The sequence below is a fragment of the Gracilinanus agilis genome, chromosome 2 (assembly GCF_016433145.1).
Source record: "Gracilinanus agilis isolate LMUSP501 chromosome 2, AgileGrace, whole genome shotgun sequence".
Lineage (NCBI taxonomy): Eukaryota > Metazoa > Chordata > Mammalia > Didelphimorphia > Didelphidae > Gracilinanus > Gracilinanus agilis.
Genome location: NC_058131.1, coordinates 516,689,726 through 516,706,913, shown reverse-complemented (window position 1 = coordinate 516,706,913; position 17,188 = coordinate 516,689,726). Strand labels below are relative to the sequence as shown.

The 17,188-nt window shown below is 33.2% G+C and overlaps 1 protein-coding gene across 2 annotated transcripts in view; it reads left to right on the top strand.

Annotated features, from left to right (window-relative positions):
* PRKD1 (protein kinase D1) overlaps window positions 1–17,188 on the top strand; it is a 181,023-nt gene that overhangs the window by 127,374 nt on the left and 36,461 nt on the right. For both annotated transcript variants that reach the window (XM_044665050.1, XM_044665051.1), the window contains one exon: window positions 2,464–2,570. In XM_044665050.1, coding sequence (XP_044520985.1) covers window positions 2,464–2,570 — 107 coding nt within the window. The remainder of the gene's footprint in view (window positions 1–2,463; window positions 2,571–17,188) is intronic.

Here is a 17,188-nt window from a genome sequence, read left to right as displayed (position 1 = left end):
AGTTGAAGGGGGAAGGAAATTAATGTATTAAAAAAAAGAAATTTAAATAAAGAACAAAGCCAAGAGATATTGGACTAGGAAAAGACTGATTACCATGGATATGAATCAACCATGTACTAGCAGATAGGAAATAAAATAAGAATCTATGTGGGGTTCGTTTCAAAATTAGTTTTATACATATAGTCAGAATGTCAAGCAGTTAGAGCAAAAGTTAAAAATCAGTAACAAACTAAGATAAAAATCAGAAGACTTTGCAAGCACTTAAAACAGCTCAACCTTTTCAGCTTAACTATTAGTGCGAAGAAATGTGAAATGGAAAAGGATAAAACATGAAAATGGGCTATCACCATTTCATACAGAAGTTTAACTGGTAGAATGCTAGACTCCAAAATAAATACATTGACTCAGTCTGAAAAGAAATGACATTAAAGAAAATAAAAAATGTGAATAGCAATTTGAAAGACTGAAGACTACAGAAAAGATATAAATAGAAGATTATGAAATAATTTTGTGATATATCTTCAAGATATATTGAAGAGTAGAAGATCAATGGTGAATTTTACAGACTATCATATTTAGTGAATTAGAGTACCAGACCTCGACTCAGGAAGAATTTTTTCTCGATTACCCTGAAAATAAACATTTTTAACATTTTAATTTTGAATTCTGAAATCCTCTCTTCCTCCCATCCCTTATCCCTCCTTGAGAAGGCAAGCACTTCAATTTCATTTATACATGTGTAGTCATGAAAAACATAGGAATGTTTTCAAATGTAGAAAGAAGATCAGAAGGAGATAAAAATAAATAGGACAGTTTTGAATATAACAAGTAGAATTTATTTTATATTTTATAAAGCAAGCAATGTGAAATATATTGACAGACATATTTAAAAATTTATGTTCTCTGTACTTGGAAATTATCTTTTCTGGTTAAGTTCTAAATAAAATTTTGTTAAGTAAATATTGTTTTCCTATGTTGGGCTTTCCTGTGCTATGTTAGGTTACATATTATTACAAGTGTAAAAAGGCTTTACATATGAGTGTAATGATAGAATGAATGTCTGTCATTTAAGGACCAGCTTGGCTAAAAAAAACTTGGTTATGAGATGATGAATTTTTTCCCACTGAGAAACTAATGAAGACTGTCTACTATGTTGTAGAGAAATTTGCATTAGTAAAGAGAGTATCCACACCAACAAAATCACACTTAATTAAAAATAAACAGCCTCAAATTCCTTTTTGAATGCCTTAAAATATCCAATTCCAGTACTATTTCCAGTTTAAAAAATAAATTTTGTAGTCTGCATTCAATTTAGAAAAAAAAATATTTTTGATGTTCTACCAGAGTGTATAATCACCAGCTTTCTTTAAGACAACCTTAATTCTACAGAGGAAAGGATACTTAAGATATACAGTCACTAGACCTTGGTTTTCATCCTATTTATCTGATTTTATCCTTTATATCCTATTTATTTTCTGTGTGAAAAAAATCACTTTACTGTTCAGGACCTCATTTTCCTCAACTACCAAATGAGTGAGTTGGATTAGATGGATTCTGTGAACTTGACTTTTTTATATTTTATTTTTATAAGGAAAAGCAAAGAAAGGAATTATAAAGGAAAATAAATTCCAATGTATTTTCTGGGATATCACCATAGATTCAATTCAGTGCCCTCATATTTACTTAGCCACTGATTTCACTGACATCCTAGGAATAAAAGTTTTCAATTCTTCTCTGCTCTATTAATGTACAACTTAGATTCACAGAATCCAGATACTCTCTTGGCTCTGGTTTTCCATTGGCTTCCAGGCTTTTACATTCTTTCTAATCTTCCTCTCCTTCACTCATTATGTGTTATTCTCTTTCCTCTTTATGACATGCTTAGTAACTTAAGGTAGTGACTCATGTCTACTGCCATTTTTCATCTAATACCACTATCAAGGTCTTAAGCCGTGAGACTTCACTACTTTCTTACTGGAATTCATATTTCCAGTAGTTTTTAAATACAAAAATTGTGATCTGAATTGTAGATAATTTGAAACATGTCTTTGAATATTAGGTTACAGGATCTAACTTAATTTGGCCAGAGAACAGAATCATTTTGGATATGAATCCATGATTAGGGAAATTATTCCTTTCATAAGAAGATTCTGATGTTTAACATTGTAATCCCGTAATATACATTATAATTATATTGTCTCATAGTTTTTTCTTTGCTTTCCTTCATAAAATGAGAAAACAAAACCAGTCCACTTTATAGAATCATAGGTTTAGAGTTATAAGAGCTCTCAGTGTTCATCCGGTCCTCAAAACTTTTCAGGGAATACCCACTAAAGCTATAAAAACTCTACAGCATCCCAAATAATCCCCAAAAATTTATTTGTCAAGATGGAAAATCATTTAAGCTATGATAACAAGCAATTTATTTTTGTGTTAACATTGTCTCATTTCTTTCTTTTCCAGGAAAACATCGCAAAACAGGAAGAGATGTGGCTATTAAAATCATTGATAAATTAAGATTTCCAACAAAACAAGAAAGTCAACTTCGCAATGAGGTTGCAATTTTACAGGTACTCTTAATGTGTGCTGTAAAGATAATGTATAAAGATTTGACTGGCTACTAAATCTATTTTAAATGACCCATTACCTACATATTTGTGGCTCAGTTGCATGGTGTCATCTTAAAAGAATAGAATATAGATATAGTAAACCACAGCATAAGAATTGTCTACTTAGTTGTTTCCTAGGGACAGGCAGCAGCTGTGCACACAAAGATCTTTAATTTGAGGGTTTTAATAGTGTTATATCATGAACACTAATTTCAAGAGTAGCATTTCAACATGTGTCCACTATGGACATGCTGAGACCATTTTATACCACATTATCTATGACCTTGCCTTAATAAACATACCTCCTTTATGCTGAGATAATTATATACTATTGTGTACATCACTGTCAGCAGTATGAGGTAGATGAGTAAAAGAAGCCTGGAAATCAGATTGCCTGCATATTATTAATCCTCTAAGTATCTCTCAGTATGTGTCCTTTCCCTTTTATCTTAAGCGAGTCACTTGCTTTTGCCTCTCCTTTTGCTCTCTCCTGCACCTCCTCACACTTCCTTTTTGCCCCCACCAGTGAATAAAAGTCCAGGATCTTGTTGTGAAAGGAATAATTTCTTTGTGCATAACCTTTATAACTATTAACAAACATTAAGACAGTATCTCCAAGGAAAGGAAAAAAATAGATTTGGACCATTAGACAGTTATTTAGTGAATTTGATCAATGTAGAGATCCTGTCTGGAAAATTTAGGGCTCCAAATGCCCATTTTCTCCATAATTTCCTTTAATACCCTTCATTTCTCTTTGCTCATGTAAATATACACATGGTCCACTATCTTGTGTCATTTAATGGTATATTCAGATTATTGTTTGCAAACCAAAATTGAATGATTGTATTTGCTGCTGATACAATGTTTAAGAGATAGCCTTTCATGCAATGCTGATTGCTATCACAATATTCCAGATGCCCCTACTTATTGCTTCAACTATTAACTGTCAGCTTTCAAAGGATCAAGAAGCAATTTCATAGTTGACTTGGGCAAGGTTCACATGTACAACAGACCCAGAATGACTAAACTTAAAGGCTCTGTCTCTGGAAAGATATTTCAGTTAATTCAATTGTACTGTGCTGCTATGTAACCCCAGATTTTGTACAAGGCAGCTAAGAAAAACTGGTCATTCTTAAAGGAAGTATTTCTATTCCAAAATTTTCAGTGCATATATATTCAGTGGTAAGATAGCATAAACAGCCTACCCATCTACTCTCTTGGTTCATTGGGCTTGGTCAATATTTAACAACAACAACAATTTATTGACATTATCATTCTTACTTATTATTATGAGTCTAGGTCTTCCTTACTCACCAGTGCTTGAAGTATAACAGCCTTCTTCCTTTGCCTTCTTCCAGTGCTAATTGACATATAAGTTTTGACCTGTTTTGTTTCTGTTCTGGGTTGATTCACCTCTCTTTTGGCCTCTTAATGACTCCTCTGCTCATTAGATTGCTGTCAGACTTACTATAGACACCCAATCTATTTAAGTTTAGATTTTGATGTTATTATAATTCCAGTTTTGTCTCTTGGATACAATGACTTGTAATTTTTCCAGTGACACTGTAGAAAGCTTTGACTGTACCATTGGTCTTAGCACTTAACCATGAAATCCTTTTGTTTTTTTTTTTTTCAAGAGGATCCATTCTTGGCTTCTAAAATAGGAGGGAATTTTCTTAAAAAAAACCAACCACTTAATTTTTCTTTCTTTTTTGACTTTCTTTTCTTTTATTTTTAATGTTAGTTTTCTAAGTTTTTTCTCTTCCAAATTATCTCCCTTCCCTACCCATCTCTGAGATGGTCAGCAATTTGATATAAATTATACATGTGATACTTGCAAAGCATGTTTTTATATTGGTTATGTAGTAGGAAAAGACACATATAAAAATGAAGAAAATAAAGTGAAAAATTGTTTGCTTTTGACTTGCATTCGACAGTTTCACTTCTTTCTCTGGAGGTAGATTTCATGTTTCATCATAAGTCCTTCAGATTTGTCTAGGATCTTTTTATTGCTGAAAATAGCAAAGTCTTTCACAGTTGATCATCATATGTTATTACTGTTATTAACATTTAGGCTTTCTAACTTAAAAAAAGAGACAATTTCTGACTCATTGAAACTTGGTGATCATGTTGAAGTTATATTTTTCAGGCTGACTAATTATTCAATAATAAGAGCTTCTGTTTTCCTGGAACAAGATTTAACCACTGCACAGGGTAAAAAAGACTATCCTTTGACTGGACAGTACCCTCTGTTCCTACCATAAGTACAACAGAATTTGAATATACTTGGAATATAATTATATTTCATTCAATTACATGTATTATATATATAATTATATGATTATAATTATATTATAATTAATTTTCAATTAATTAATTATTCAACAAGTATCTATTAAGCACCTACTGTGTAGTAAGCAGTGTGGTACTGTGGACAGAGAATTGACCCTATAATCCAAAAAAACCTGGCTGGCTTGCAGATCAACTATTTATTCAACTCTTCCAATTTTCTGTCTTACACATCAGCTACATGACTCTGGACAAGCCACCTAACTTTGCTGTTCTCTGGGACTATCAAAGCAAGTCATCTCTCCTTTATGAAATATTCACTATGTGCCAGGAACTCTATTCTAAGCACTGGGGGTACAAATAAAAAAAAAAGAAAGATGGCCCCAACCCTCAAGAAGCTTATATTCTAATGGAAGAAGACAACATAAAAAAGGAAGCTAAAGACCTGGTGAGCAGGATGGAAGATGACAATGGTGCATGATGATGAAATCTGAAGAAAAAAAGATAGTTAATCTGAGTCATTTCTCAAAATGGAGGTTCAGGGAGGAATTCACCAACAAGAAAAACAGATCAAAGGGACAGAGAGAAATTGCAGCTTAGTTCTGGTAGTAAAGTCTGCAGACTATAAGTTATAGAGAAGATGTCAGTTTGCATTGATAGAGGAAGTTTCCTGACCCAAGAATTCCCATAATCAATCAACAAGTCAAAATTAATTGCCTTTTATGTGACAGACCTTGTGTAGTATTATTACCTGCCTACTCCTATTCTTCGCCTTTTATGGCTAGCAATTTTTTTTTATTCTTAGGAATCCAAATGAAAAAGTGAGACAGTCCCTTCCCATCTAGGAGCTTACATACTTCTTGAAAGGAGAGAGGGTGGAAAAGAGAAGGCCAATGAATCAATACTCCCTTTTGGTTTCTTCAGTCTGCAAAGGCCATGACTAGAATTGAATTCATACATGGCTTGAACAGTTTTAATGACATATATAGAAAATAACAGAAAAAATATAGATTTACTCCTCTCTTTAAAAAAATTCTTCTCATTCTACATAATACTCAGAGACTTTTTAAAAAAATTTTATAATGCAAAGCTAAGTGAATTGAACTTCTAATAAATTTTCAAATGATCAAATACTATAAAATAAGACATTTCTGCTGCAACAGATATGTTTCATTTGTAACATTGTGGCTTTTCCCCACATCATCTGGGAACAATTTAATATTGCTATACTTTGGAAGGAAGTTAATTAGTGGAGATGCTGAAAATTGTTTTATGAAAGGCCCCAGGGCACCTATTCTTGTTGTCATTTGAGGCTTTTTCAATATATGTATAAAAGAGCATGACAGATTTTAAATAAGACACTATTTTATACTATTCATGCTATCAAAATAAAAAAGCACATTTTCCTGGTGATTATTAGGAATGTCATGGTAAACTAACCTTCATAGAGAGATTTTAACTATATTAATATAGTAACCTTAGAACTAAGCCTGATGTTTGAAACCCTAACAATTAATCACTAGTGGAAATCTAGAGTTTTAATTTCATTTTAAAAGGCAGAAAGAATTGGTTCAAGAGTCAAGATAAAAGTTAACTTTGAATTTCTGCATGTATCCTAGTATCATGTAAACAAAATGCTTTAGGGGACAGAAATTATATTCATATTAATGCATTATTGATTCACTTCTAATTTACTGGAACGATGACAACATTATTCCCCTAAAATGAAATCAACTTAAAGAGAAAGGATATGGAACTAAAAGTTCCTTCTAGGGATGCCAGGTGCAGTGTCTGAAAGCATTGTGCAATTATATAAATGCTAGGTCTAGTGAGAAGAAGAGGGAAAAAAAACCTTTTATATAAAACTCAGAAGATTATAATTAAAATTTATTCACTAAAACCATCAATTCCTGCTTCTCTAATATCTTCAGAAGCATCCTTTTCACTGGCTTCTCCAGTTATTCCTTTAAATATCCCCAGGTTTTTATATTTACAAATTAATCAAATATATATTAGGTGCCTTTGGAAACAGTCTTCTAGTCTCTCAGCTTCTTTTGCAAACAGTTCAGGTTAGAACTGCACCCCCTAAATCAGATTCATTATACTCATTGGAGGAGCCAACATAGCTCAGTAGAAAGAGCAATAAGTTTAGAAGCCACAGAGGAAACTTGAGTTTGAATCCAAGCTTTACTAAATATCACTGTGACTTTGGACAAGTCACTTATCTTTTCTAGTACTCATTTGCTTTCTGTGTACAATTAAGGTAAAGTGAAGAAGGAGGTCATGAGAATTCTAAAGTGAACTAGCTGGACTTTGTAGCCTCTTAGATCTCTTCTACCTCAAAATCTATCCTCTTATAATCCCTTCTTGACTATCAACCCTGGGTGTGTAATTTACTATCTTTGTGCTCTTGAGCATGTTAATTCTTTCTATGGACTTCATTTTTCTTATATATCAGATGAAGGAAGTAAACCAGATTTTCTCCAAAATCTATTCCATTTCTAAATCCTTTTAGTATCTGGGAAAATAATAGCTAATTATAATACTTTTTTTAAAAAAAATCACAACCCTTACCATCTGTCTTATAATTGATACTTGTTAAGATAGAAGAGCAGTATGGACTAGGCAATTGGGTTAAGTGACTTGCTCAGAGTCACATAGCCAGGACATGTCTGAGTCCAGATTTTAACTTATGTCTTCCCCACTCCAGACCTGGTGGTCTATACACTGACCCCACTACCTGCCCCAGTAAATGCTTCTTGTTTGACTGACTTTCTAAGTCTAGTCTAATGGTAGACAAGCTCTTTGAAAAGCTTAAAATATCACATAAATGTCTTTGCTATTGTTGTTTATTCATAATATCCCTAAATATTTCCCACTCTTGAAAAAATAAAATTACTTGATTCTGCTCTTTGCTCAGGTTATTTCATGCATTCAATGAAGGAATATTTTTAAGCATTTACTCTGTACCAAGAGTTATGCTAAGTGCTGGAGATACAAAGAGAGGCAAAAACACAGTTTCTGCCTTAAAAGAAATTACATTTTAATGAAGGACACAATATGCATATGACTATGTACATATAAGATATAAACAGTATAAATGGAAGATATTCTTTTTTATGTTAATGTCATGTTTAGTTGGTAGGTTCATTCATTGACTAGACTTTTGACAAAAGGTAAAAATGAAAGACATTCCTAAAAGAAAAGGACTGGAGGTAACAGGACCTCTTGCAAAAGATGAAATTTGAGATTGGTTTTGAAGGAATCCAGAGAGGCTAGGAGGCATAGGTATGAACAAGAACATTCCAGGACTGAGGAAATCTAGTTTAAAAGCAAAAGTACAAGAGTCAGGAGATGGAGCATTGTGTGTGAGGAAGAAAAGTAAACCAGTATATCTGCATCATATATATAAACTATGAGAAGGGAAGTAAATTGTAATAAGACTGGAAACATTTGAAGAAGTTAGATTGGGAAGGATTTTCTATTTCTTCTTAGAAGCAATAGATAGCACTGTAGTTTAACAATAGTGTTATGATAAGAAAATCACTTTGACAGTTGACTAAAGGATGAATTGGAGTGGGGACAGACTTGAGAGAAGGGACCAGTTAGAAGGCTTAGTTTAATAGTCTGGAGAGAGGTGATGAGGGCTTATATAAAACTAGTATCGTGTGAGTAGAGACAAGATGACACATGAAAAATGTTATGTAGGTAAAAACACAAAATTTGACGTGTGGAATGAACTCATATAAGGAATCTAGGATGACACCAAGATTTGTGAGCCTGGGTGATTGGGAGAGTAATGGTGCCTTCATCTTGAGAAGGGAAGTTAAAAAGTGATAGGAGTTTTGAATAAAAGATGATGAGTTTTATTTCAGACATGCTGGCTTTGCCTTTGGACATTCCACATCCAAACACCAGCTGGAGATCAGGAGAGAGATTAGGGCTGGTTAATGTAAATCTAGGAATCACCTGCACAGAGATGATAGTTGAATCCATGAGAAAACTAATAAGATCACTAATCATGATAAAAAAAGGAAATGATAGGTGGATCCAGGATAGCTTTTGGGGACACCTTGATAAATATGCAGCATAGGAGTCTAAAGATTGGTTAGAGAGGGAATTCAATGTTTACCCAAAACAAAACAAAACTAGAGAAGAATATCTAGGAGGAGAGAATGATTAAGAGAGACAAAGGTTTCAAAGACATCAAGAAGGATAAGAATTGAGGGGGGGAAAGCTGTTAGATTAAATATTAAATATGACAGTTAATAAATTGTCCAGGAGAGAAACAAATGATGTTGAGATTAAAGGTTATGGTGAGGAATGAGAAGGAGTTTAGGCTTCCTAAGACTAAGGTCAAGGGATTTTAGAGTTCATGAGCATGGAAGTAGAACAGATATATCATGACAATATCTGTGTGTGGTTAAAGTGAAATGGAGAAGTAATGAGAACTGAATGGACAGAGAAACTGGGAAGTCAGTGTGGTTGAGGAAGCATCAGTATGTATGCTTACATTGCCTACTATGAGAAAAGGAGTTAGAGTGGATGAAAAGAATGGGAGCTAGGCAATACAATATATTCATTGAGGAAGGAGAATTTTCTAGAGGTTGATCCTCCATTTCTCTTCACTTTCATAATTAAACTCTTAGATTTCTCTAACTGCCACCACTTCTTTTTCTTCCACTTCTCAAGTTTTTGCAATGTTCCTTTCTTACCATATGACTCTACCGAATCTGATTTCTCAAAGGTTACCAATGAGCTGTTGACAGCTAAATCTGTTGACCTTTTCTCAATTCTTATTCTTACCTGACCTTTTTGCAGCTTTTAACACTGTCAACAACTGTAATAGCCTTTTAATTGGTCTCTCTTCAAATTCCTTCCTTCCTCTAACTCTTCCACACTATCCTCTAATCTGTCTCCCTGGTACACAGTTCTGACCATGTCACTTCTTTGCCCAACAACATTCATTCTTTCCAAGTTAAAATACAAACTCTTCAGTCTGTCCTCATCATCTGACTAAATTATCCTTGCAACAAATATACTCATTACAAATCATATTACTCATTCTAAAACACTCTATGTTGCTTTCAAACTAAACAGACTTCTAGTCCTTCTCTGAGCTTGATATTATATTTAGCTTCTCTTCACTTTGGAATAAACCATCCCCCTAGGTTTTGAATTTTTTCCCCTCCTCATCTCTGCCTTTCTTTATTCTGACTCACCTTTAAGGTGCAGTTCAGGTTCCACTACTTTCCTCAAGGCTCCCCTCCTTCCCCAGAGTCTTAATATTCTTTTCCTCACCAAATTACCTAGCTTCACCACTTTGTCTGCTTCATCCCAAGGTAGAATGTAAGATTCTTAAGGGACTTTTTCGTCTTTGTGTCTCCAGGAGCCATACATAAAGTCTATACTTATGAAATAGTATTACATTGAATTGAATGAATAAAAGAAGAGTGTCAATAACACTACCATTCACCTCGTTTTTCCTGTTCAAAACCTTCAGTTAGACTTCCACTTTTCCCTCCCGCTTGCCTCTTCTGTATAATTCAGACCTCTCCCCAATTATTACTATTCCTCTGGATTATTATAGTAGGTTCCTAACAGATAACCTAGCCTCTAATTTTTCCCTTGGCTGTCCATTCTCAAAAATCTGCCAGAATAATCATTTTTATGCATAGGTCGGCTCTTGTCACCCCTTTCAGTCAACAGCTCATGGGCTCTCAAAGTAATAGGAATCTTAGAAATCATTGATCAATCAATTAACCAATCAATAAACATTTATTATTTACTTGCTATATGCCAGGCACTGGAGATGCAAAAAAGAGACAAAAAAAAAACCACAGTCTCTGGCCTCAAGAAACTTAACAATTTAATAAGGAGACAATATTGAAAAATATAAACAAATCAAACAATATACAAGATAAAAAGAAAATAATTAATAGAAGGAAGGCACTGGAATTAAGAGAGGCTAAGAAAGGCTTCTTATAAAATGTGGGCTCATTATTTTACCAAAGAGGAAACCGAAAAACTAAAAAATTTATTTGATTTGTACAGTTATAAAGATAAGGAAGGGTTAAAAAATCTTGAATGATTCCTTAAGGCTTCCTGTGTGAAGTTCTAAGTCTTTATCCTGTTATTCTGATATGATCCTACCTTCCCAACCTTAATTTTTAGACATCCATCTACATACTCTATGCATACACCAAAGTAGAATATTATCTGCCCTACTCACAAGAACATCTTGAACTTTCCCACTTTGCCTTTGTTCACACTTTCTTAAGCCTGTATTGTTTTTGCTCCCTTTCTCGACTGGTTGAAATCATACTCATCCTTTAAAGCCCATTTTAAAAACCTTGAGGAAATGTATACATAATTTTAGACTTGTACCTTTTTTTTTCCTAGTAGCATCCTGTCTCCATTTATATCTAATCTGTTTATCATATTTCTGGAAATATTTCTTTCTGTGTATTTTATCACTTGGAAGAAGTTGTCAGGAAAGGATGCCCTTAGGCAAGAAACCTGGTGTAGCTCCAAATTAATGGCTCAACATAAAGGGATAGAATTTTTATTCATCCAGTTCAAATAACAAAGGGTATAGAAAGTATGTGTATATGTTAGAGAGAGAGAGAAAGAGAGAGAGAGAGAGAGAGAGAGAGAGAGAGAGAGAGAGAGAGAGAGGGAGAGAGAGAGAGAAAGAGTGTGTGTTACCAAAAATGAAATGCATAAACACAATCTGACAATTAAATTACAATTTAGCCAATTAATATGAAAAATCATAAGGCATTTAAAAATACTGCCCTCTTTTTGATTTTGTTAAAAAGATTATAATTTGCATATATTTTAGTTAATTTGTATATAATCTTCTAGATTGCCTATGTTCATGTGTACCTACATAAATGTATTTACATAGAAATATATCCAAAGAACAGGTGTATTCTTTTTTATGTTTTGTTGCATTTTAAATATTTATTCATATACACCAAAGGAGGTTAAACTATGTCAGGGTAGAATTAAGGACCTAAAACACAACAAATTGAAGTCCATGACTCAATCTCATTTGATGTCAACCAGGACAGAAAAGTGAATAGAAATTTAGTGTTAGAGCTATGATTTAGGTCCAAATCTGACATAGACCAGTTCTCTGACACTGGGCAAGTCACTAATACTTTGGGGCTGATAGGAATCTGTCAAAGATTAAAAATTCCAGAGAAGGTAACAATACATATTGATTTAAAAAAAAAGTAACCTTTCCTTAACAGTGAAACCTCTATACTAGTAAGACATAACTAGTAAACATAAATAGACCCTACAACCTTCATGATTTCAGACTCTAAATAAATAAAAAAGATTTAGTCAGTAACCCAGATGTTTGGCAACTGCTAGACAAAATATCTACAAACTTAAATGATTTTCCCTCTCCTTTGTGACTGAACAATCCTGTAAACTCAATTCTCTCAATGAATTTACATTTTCTTTTACACCAAGGGACCTCACACACACACACACACAGACACTCTCTCTCTCTCTCTCTCTCTTACTCCTTTCCAAAATATTCATATATAGATGGGCTGATTTTTTTAATGTCACAGTTAAAAGGCCTATGAGTCCAAATTGCACCTAAAGGAATGTCTATTGAAAAGCATTAGCTCTGTTTAACTTTCTATTATTTTATTTTATTTTTTATTTTTTATTTTTTTTTAACCCTTGTACTTTGGTGTATTGTGTCATAGGTGGAAGATTGGTAAGGGTGGGCAATGGGGGTCAAGTGACTTGCCCAGGGTCACACAGCTGGGAAGTGGCTGAGGCCAGGTTTGAACCTAGGACCTCCTGTCTCTAGGCCTGACTCTCACTCCACTGAGCTACCCAGCTGCCCCTATTATTTTATTTTTGACAGCTAATGAAAAAAAAATTATTAACTATTTATTAACTATTTTATGCAAAGAACTGTTCTAGGCTCTTAGAATCCTCTTATTTCTGGTTGAGGTCCTTAGCATATGTTTCCATCAAATTGTATTTGAAGGTCTCAGCCCTTCTTGGCACTAGTTCATAGATATCTTCTGGCTCAACCCAGAGGCTTGAAACATTTGAAAAACGCTGCTACAAAACCTCCTCCACTATAGCCCCTAGTACCTAACCTGTACTTTCTTAATTATTTTACTTCATTTTACCTGGAACAAGCATGCATCTTCTTTCATTCCTCTTTCTTAATAATTTTTTTTGGTTTTGTTTTTTCAGACAATCTATCAGTACACTTTTCAATAATCATTTTTTGACATTTTTATCTACCTATTAAATTTTTATGTTACTTATTTTAATTTTTATTAATTTAAAGTCCAGCTCAAATGCCAGCTCCTAAACTTCTTTTTCCTTATCATCCAATATGATAATAACTCCATTATCAGACTTCACTATAGGACTTTAAAAAATATTGTCGTATTTTATTTTTACACTTAAATATTTAATTTTTTACTTTTTGTTTTACATTTAAAAATATTTACAGATTACTGGCATTCTATGATAGATATCCTGTAACAAAGCAGAATGAATAGCAAAACAGAAAATATAGTACATCCTAAAGTGCATACCACATTTCATATCTGTAGCTCTCTCTACCTCTATGTTTAATTGTCTTTTGACAGACTTATTTTCTCACTTGCTAACCTACTTCCCAAAACACCAAAGGAAAAAAAAGAGAAAAGCAAAACAAATTGCTTGTTTCAGATTTGCTTTATAAGATAGCAAAAATACCTTTTTGGTCTTCATACAAAAATAGGTGTTGTATTCTGTACCCTAGATCTATCACTTCTCTGCTGTATATAACTGGAACTCTAAGCGGCCAGTCCAGAATCATGGGCAGTCATAGTATACAGCCTTCAAAATCTTAAGATACTATCATTGTCGTTATTGTACAAATTGTTCTACTGGTTCTACAAATATTCTTCATCAGCTTATAAAAGTGTTAAGATTTTTTTTATTTTTATACCATTTATATTACAGTATATGTTGTTCCTCTGATTTTGCTTGCTTCATTCAATATCCATTCATGTAAGTCCATGCCTCTGAAATCATTCATTTCTTTATTTCTTATGGTATGATTGTATTCTATCTCATTCACATATGCTAATTTATTCAGCCATTTCTCAATTGATGAACATCCTTCTAGTTTCCAGTTTTTTACCTCCACAAACAAGAACAGTAAATCTCCATATATGCAAACACGTGTATGCACACATACATATATATGTACACACATATACTAGTTCTATAGCCTAAATTATCAAAGAAAGAAAAAAGTCATACATACATACATAAATATATACATACATACAGATATATCTATCTATTTATCTATCTACATGTTTAGGAGTTATAGACCTAGCAGTGGCATAGTCCAAGGTCATGTAAGATTTTATAACTTTTTTGTATAATTCCAAGTTACTTTCCAGAATGGTTAGACTCATTCACAGGTCTGTCAACAGTATATCCATGTGCCTATTTTCCCACAGTTGCTCCAAGATTTCTTTTTTTTTTTCACTTTTTTCAATCTGATAGATGTGGGATAGGATCTCAGATTTGCTTTAATTTGCATTTCTCTAATTAGTAATGATTTGGAGTTTTTCTATATGGCTATATATAGTCTTGTTTCCTTCCCTAAATGGCTTATATCCCCATAAACTTGAATTGGCTACTTATATATCTTAAAAATGAGAATTTTTTCCCAGAGAAATATGCTATAAAGACTTTTCCCGGTTAGTTGTTCTTTTTCATCTTACTGGATTGGTTTGTGCAAAAACTTTTATTTTATATAATCAAAATTATTTATTTTATCTTCTATGACCTTTTCTATCCCAAGTTTGTTCATGAAGTTTTCCTCTATCTGATAGGTAATGTTTTCCTAAGTTGTTTATTACATGATTTCTTATGTCTAGGTCACATATCCATTTGGAGCTTCTTGGTATGAAGTGAGAAATTTTGTTTAAATCTAATTTTTTATACATTGCTTTCCAAATTTCCTAGCAGTTTTTGTCACATAATGAGTCCTTATCCTAGTAATGGGTGTGTCAGTATTTATAAAATACTGGGGTACTAGATATATTTGCTTCTATTTTTGTAGTTTTGTACTTAATCTGTTCCACTGATCAATACTTCTTAGTCAGTACCAAATTCTCTTCAGAATTATTGCTTTGTTCTATACTTTGCTATCTGGCACTGCTAATCCCTCTTTATACCCATTTCTTTTCATTATTTCCCATGAGATTTTTGAAGTTTTTTTGCTTCCATATGACTGAATTTTTAAAAATTCTCTTGTGCAGTTGTCATGTATCATGTATGTTTGTGTCTTATGGTCCTACTAGATTTTAAGGTTTGGGATGTCAAGGACCTTGTCTTATCTAAACTTTATCTTTCTCAACATCTAATGCAATTCTCTGTACACAGCAAGAACTTAATGAATGTTGGTTGGAGTTTTGAATTTGTTGAAAGACTTGCCCTTTGTGATCTTTTTTAAAAATATAATACTGTTACATTTGTCGTTTCATTTTATAATACATTCAATTTAGAATATGATCCCCCTTTCTTCTCCTACTCAATGAAAGTTTCCTTAAAAAATAATTCAGCCCAATCAACCAACAGATCATCTGTGTCTGCCAGTTAAAGCAATATTATATTCCATATCCATGGTCCCCCATGTATCTGATTTAAGAAAAAAGATAAATTTCCTTATCTCATCTCCATACTCTGTGGCTATCTTGCTTGCATTCTGGTCCAATGAAGGATAGAGTGGCCATGAATGAGTTCCCACACTGGAATTAGGAATATTTATCCTCCTGAGTTCAAATCTAACCTCAGACACTACTAGATAGCTATGTGATCCTGGGCAAGTCACTTCACCCTGTTTACCTCAGATTCTTTATTTTTTAAATGAGCTAAAGAAGGAAATGGCAAATTGTTCCAATTTCCTTATCAAGAAAACCCCAAATGGGGTGATGAAGAGTCTGACTGAAAAACGATTGAACAACTATAAGATCTTAGCTATACTCCCATCACTTAACATAAAATTCTATTACTAAATAGAGTTTGTTGTTTGCTTTTATTTTGACCAAACAGGAAATTCAAAATGTAGCTTAGAACATTGAAAATGATTGGAAATAAGAGGTAAAAAGCAGCACTGATAATTAACTGAAGGCCAGCCTCAACCATTATATAGCAAGTGAAAATGACTTTAATAGCCTCTGGTGATGCTTTGAAATTATTTATTTTTTAAAATTTCCCACTTGCCCCTGTAGCTTAAACAGAGCTTCCTGGTTCTGGGTGGGTAGGAAGTAGCACATGAGAGATTATTTTCACACTGCCTTCCACCTGGTTTTAAAAAAAAAAAAACAGGAAACAGCATGAGAGCGCCTGGGCAAGTGTTATTTCCTATATAAACATCTGCTGCTACCTGCTGTTTAAGGGAAAGATTGATAGTCTGCAGCAGCCTTGGAATTTAAAACTGGGATGAGGCATTCCCAGAAGAAATGGTGGGGAGGATGACTGAGAGGAGGCATATGTATGAATATGAATATGTATGTGCCTGGATATTCGTGAATATAGTTTAGATTCATTCTGTGTCTAGAAATCTGAGCCCGATTTCTCTCACATGCTTAAGCCCTGGCTCTTAGCATCAGAAATTGATTCTTTGCAAAGCAAACATGCAAGGGACACAAGCTTGGTTTTTCTTTCTTAGGCCCATCTTCCATTAATAAAATGGTATTATTAGATATTATTAGGAATATACTATCTGCATCTTCCTATAGATAATTTGGGAAAGGGTCATAAAGAACAACAAGAAAAATTTGCAACATATGCCAAACATATATTATTGGTAGATATTTATTCTCTTAAATTTTTCTCTGTATTAATTTTTCCCCATTTTTTGAATTAAATTCTAACAGTAATATGATAAAAATAAATAAGAAAAATAGTTCATGTTTATATCTTTCTATAGAGATTTATAGAGCATTTTCCTTCCAAACAACTTTTGAGTTAAGTAACACAACTATTGTCCCCACATGACAAATGAGGAAAGACAGACTCAGAGATCAATTACACAATGGCCTGCAAAAATGTGACTGGGTTTTGAATTCAGGTCCTCTGGTTTCCACCATTATGTTTTTTCTATTTTAAGAAATTTCTTTGTTCCTACATGAAAAATAAGATTCAAATTTTTGAGTTGTTAGTCAGTCTTGTCTGAATTGTCCTGACCCATTTTGGGTTTTTCTTGGCAAAGACCTTGAAAATAGTACAAAAGG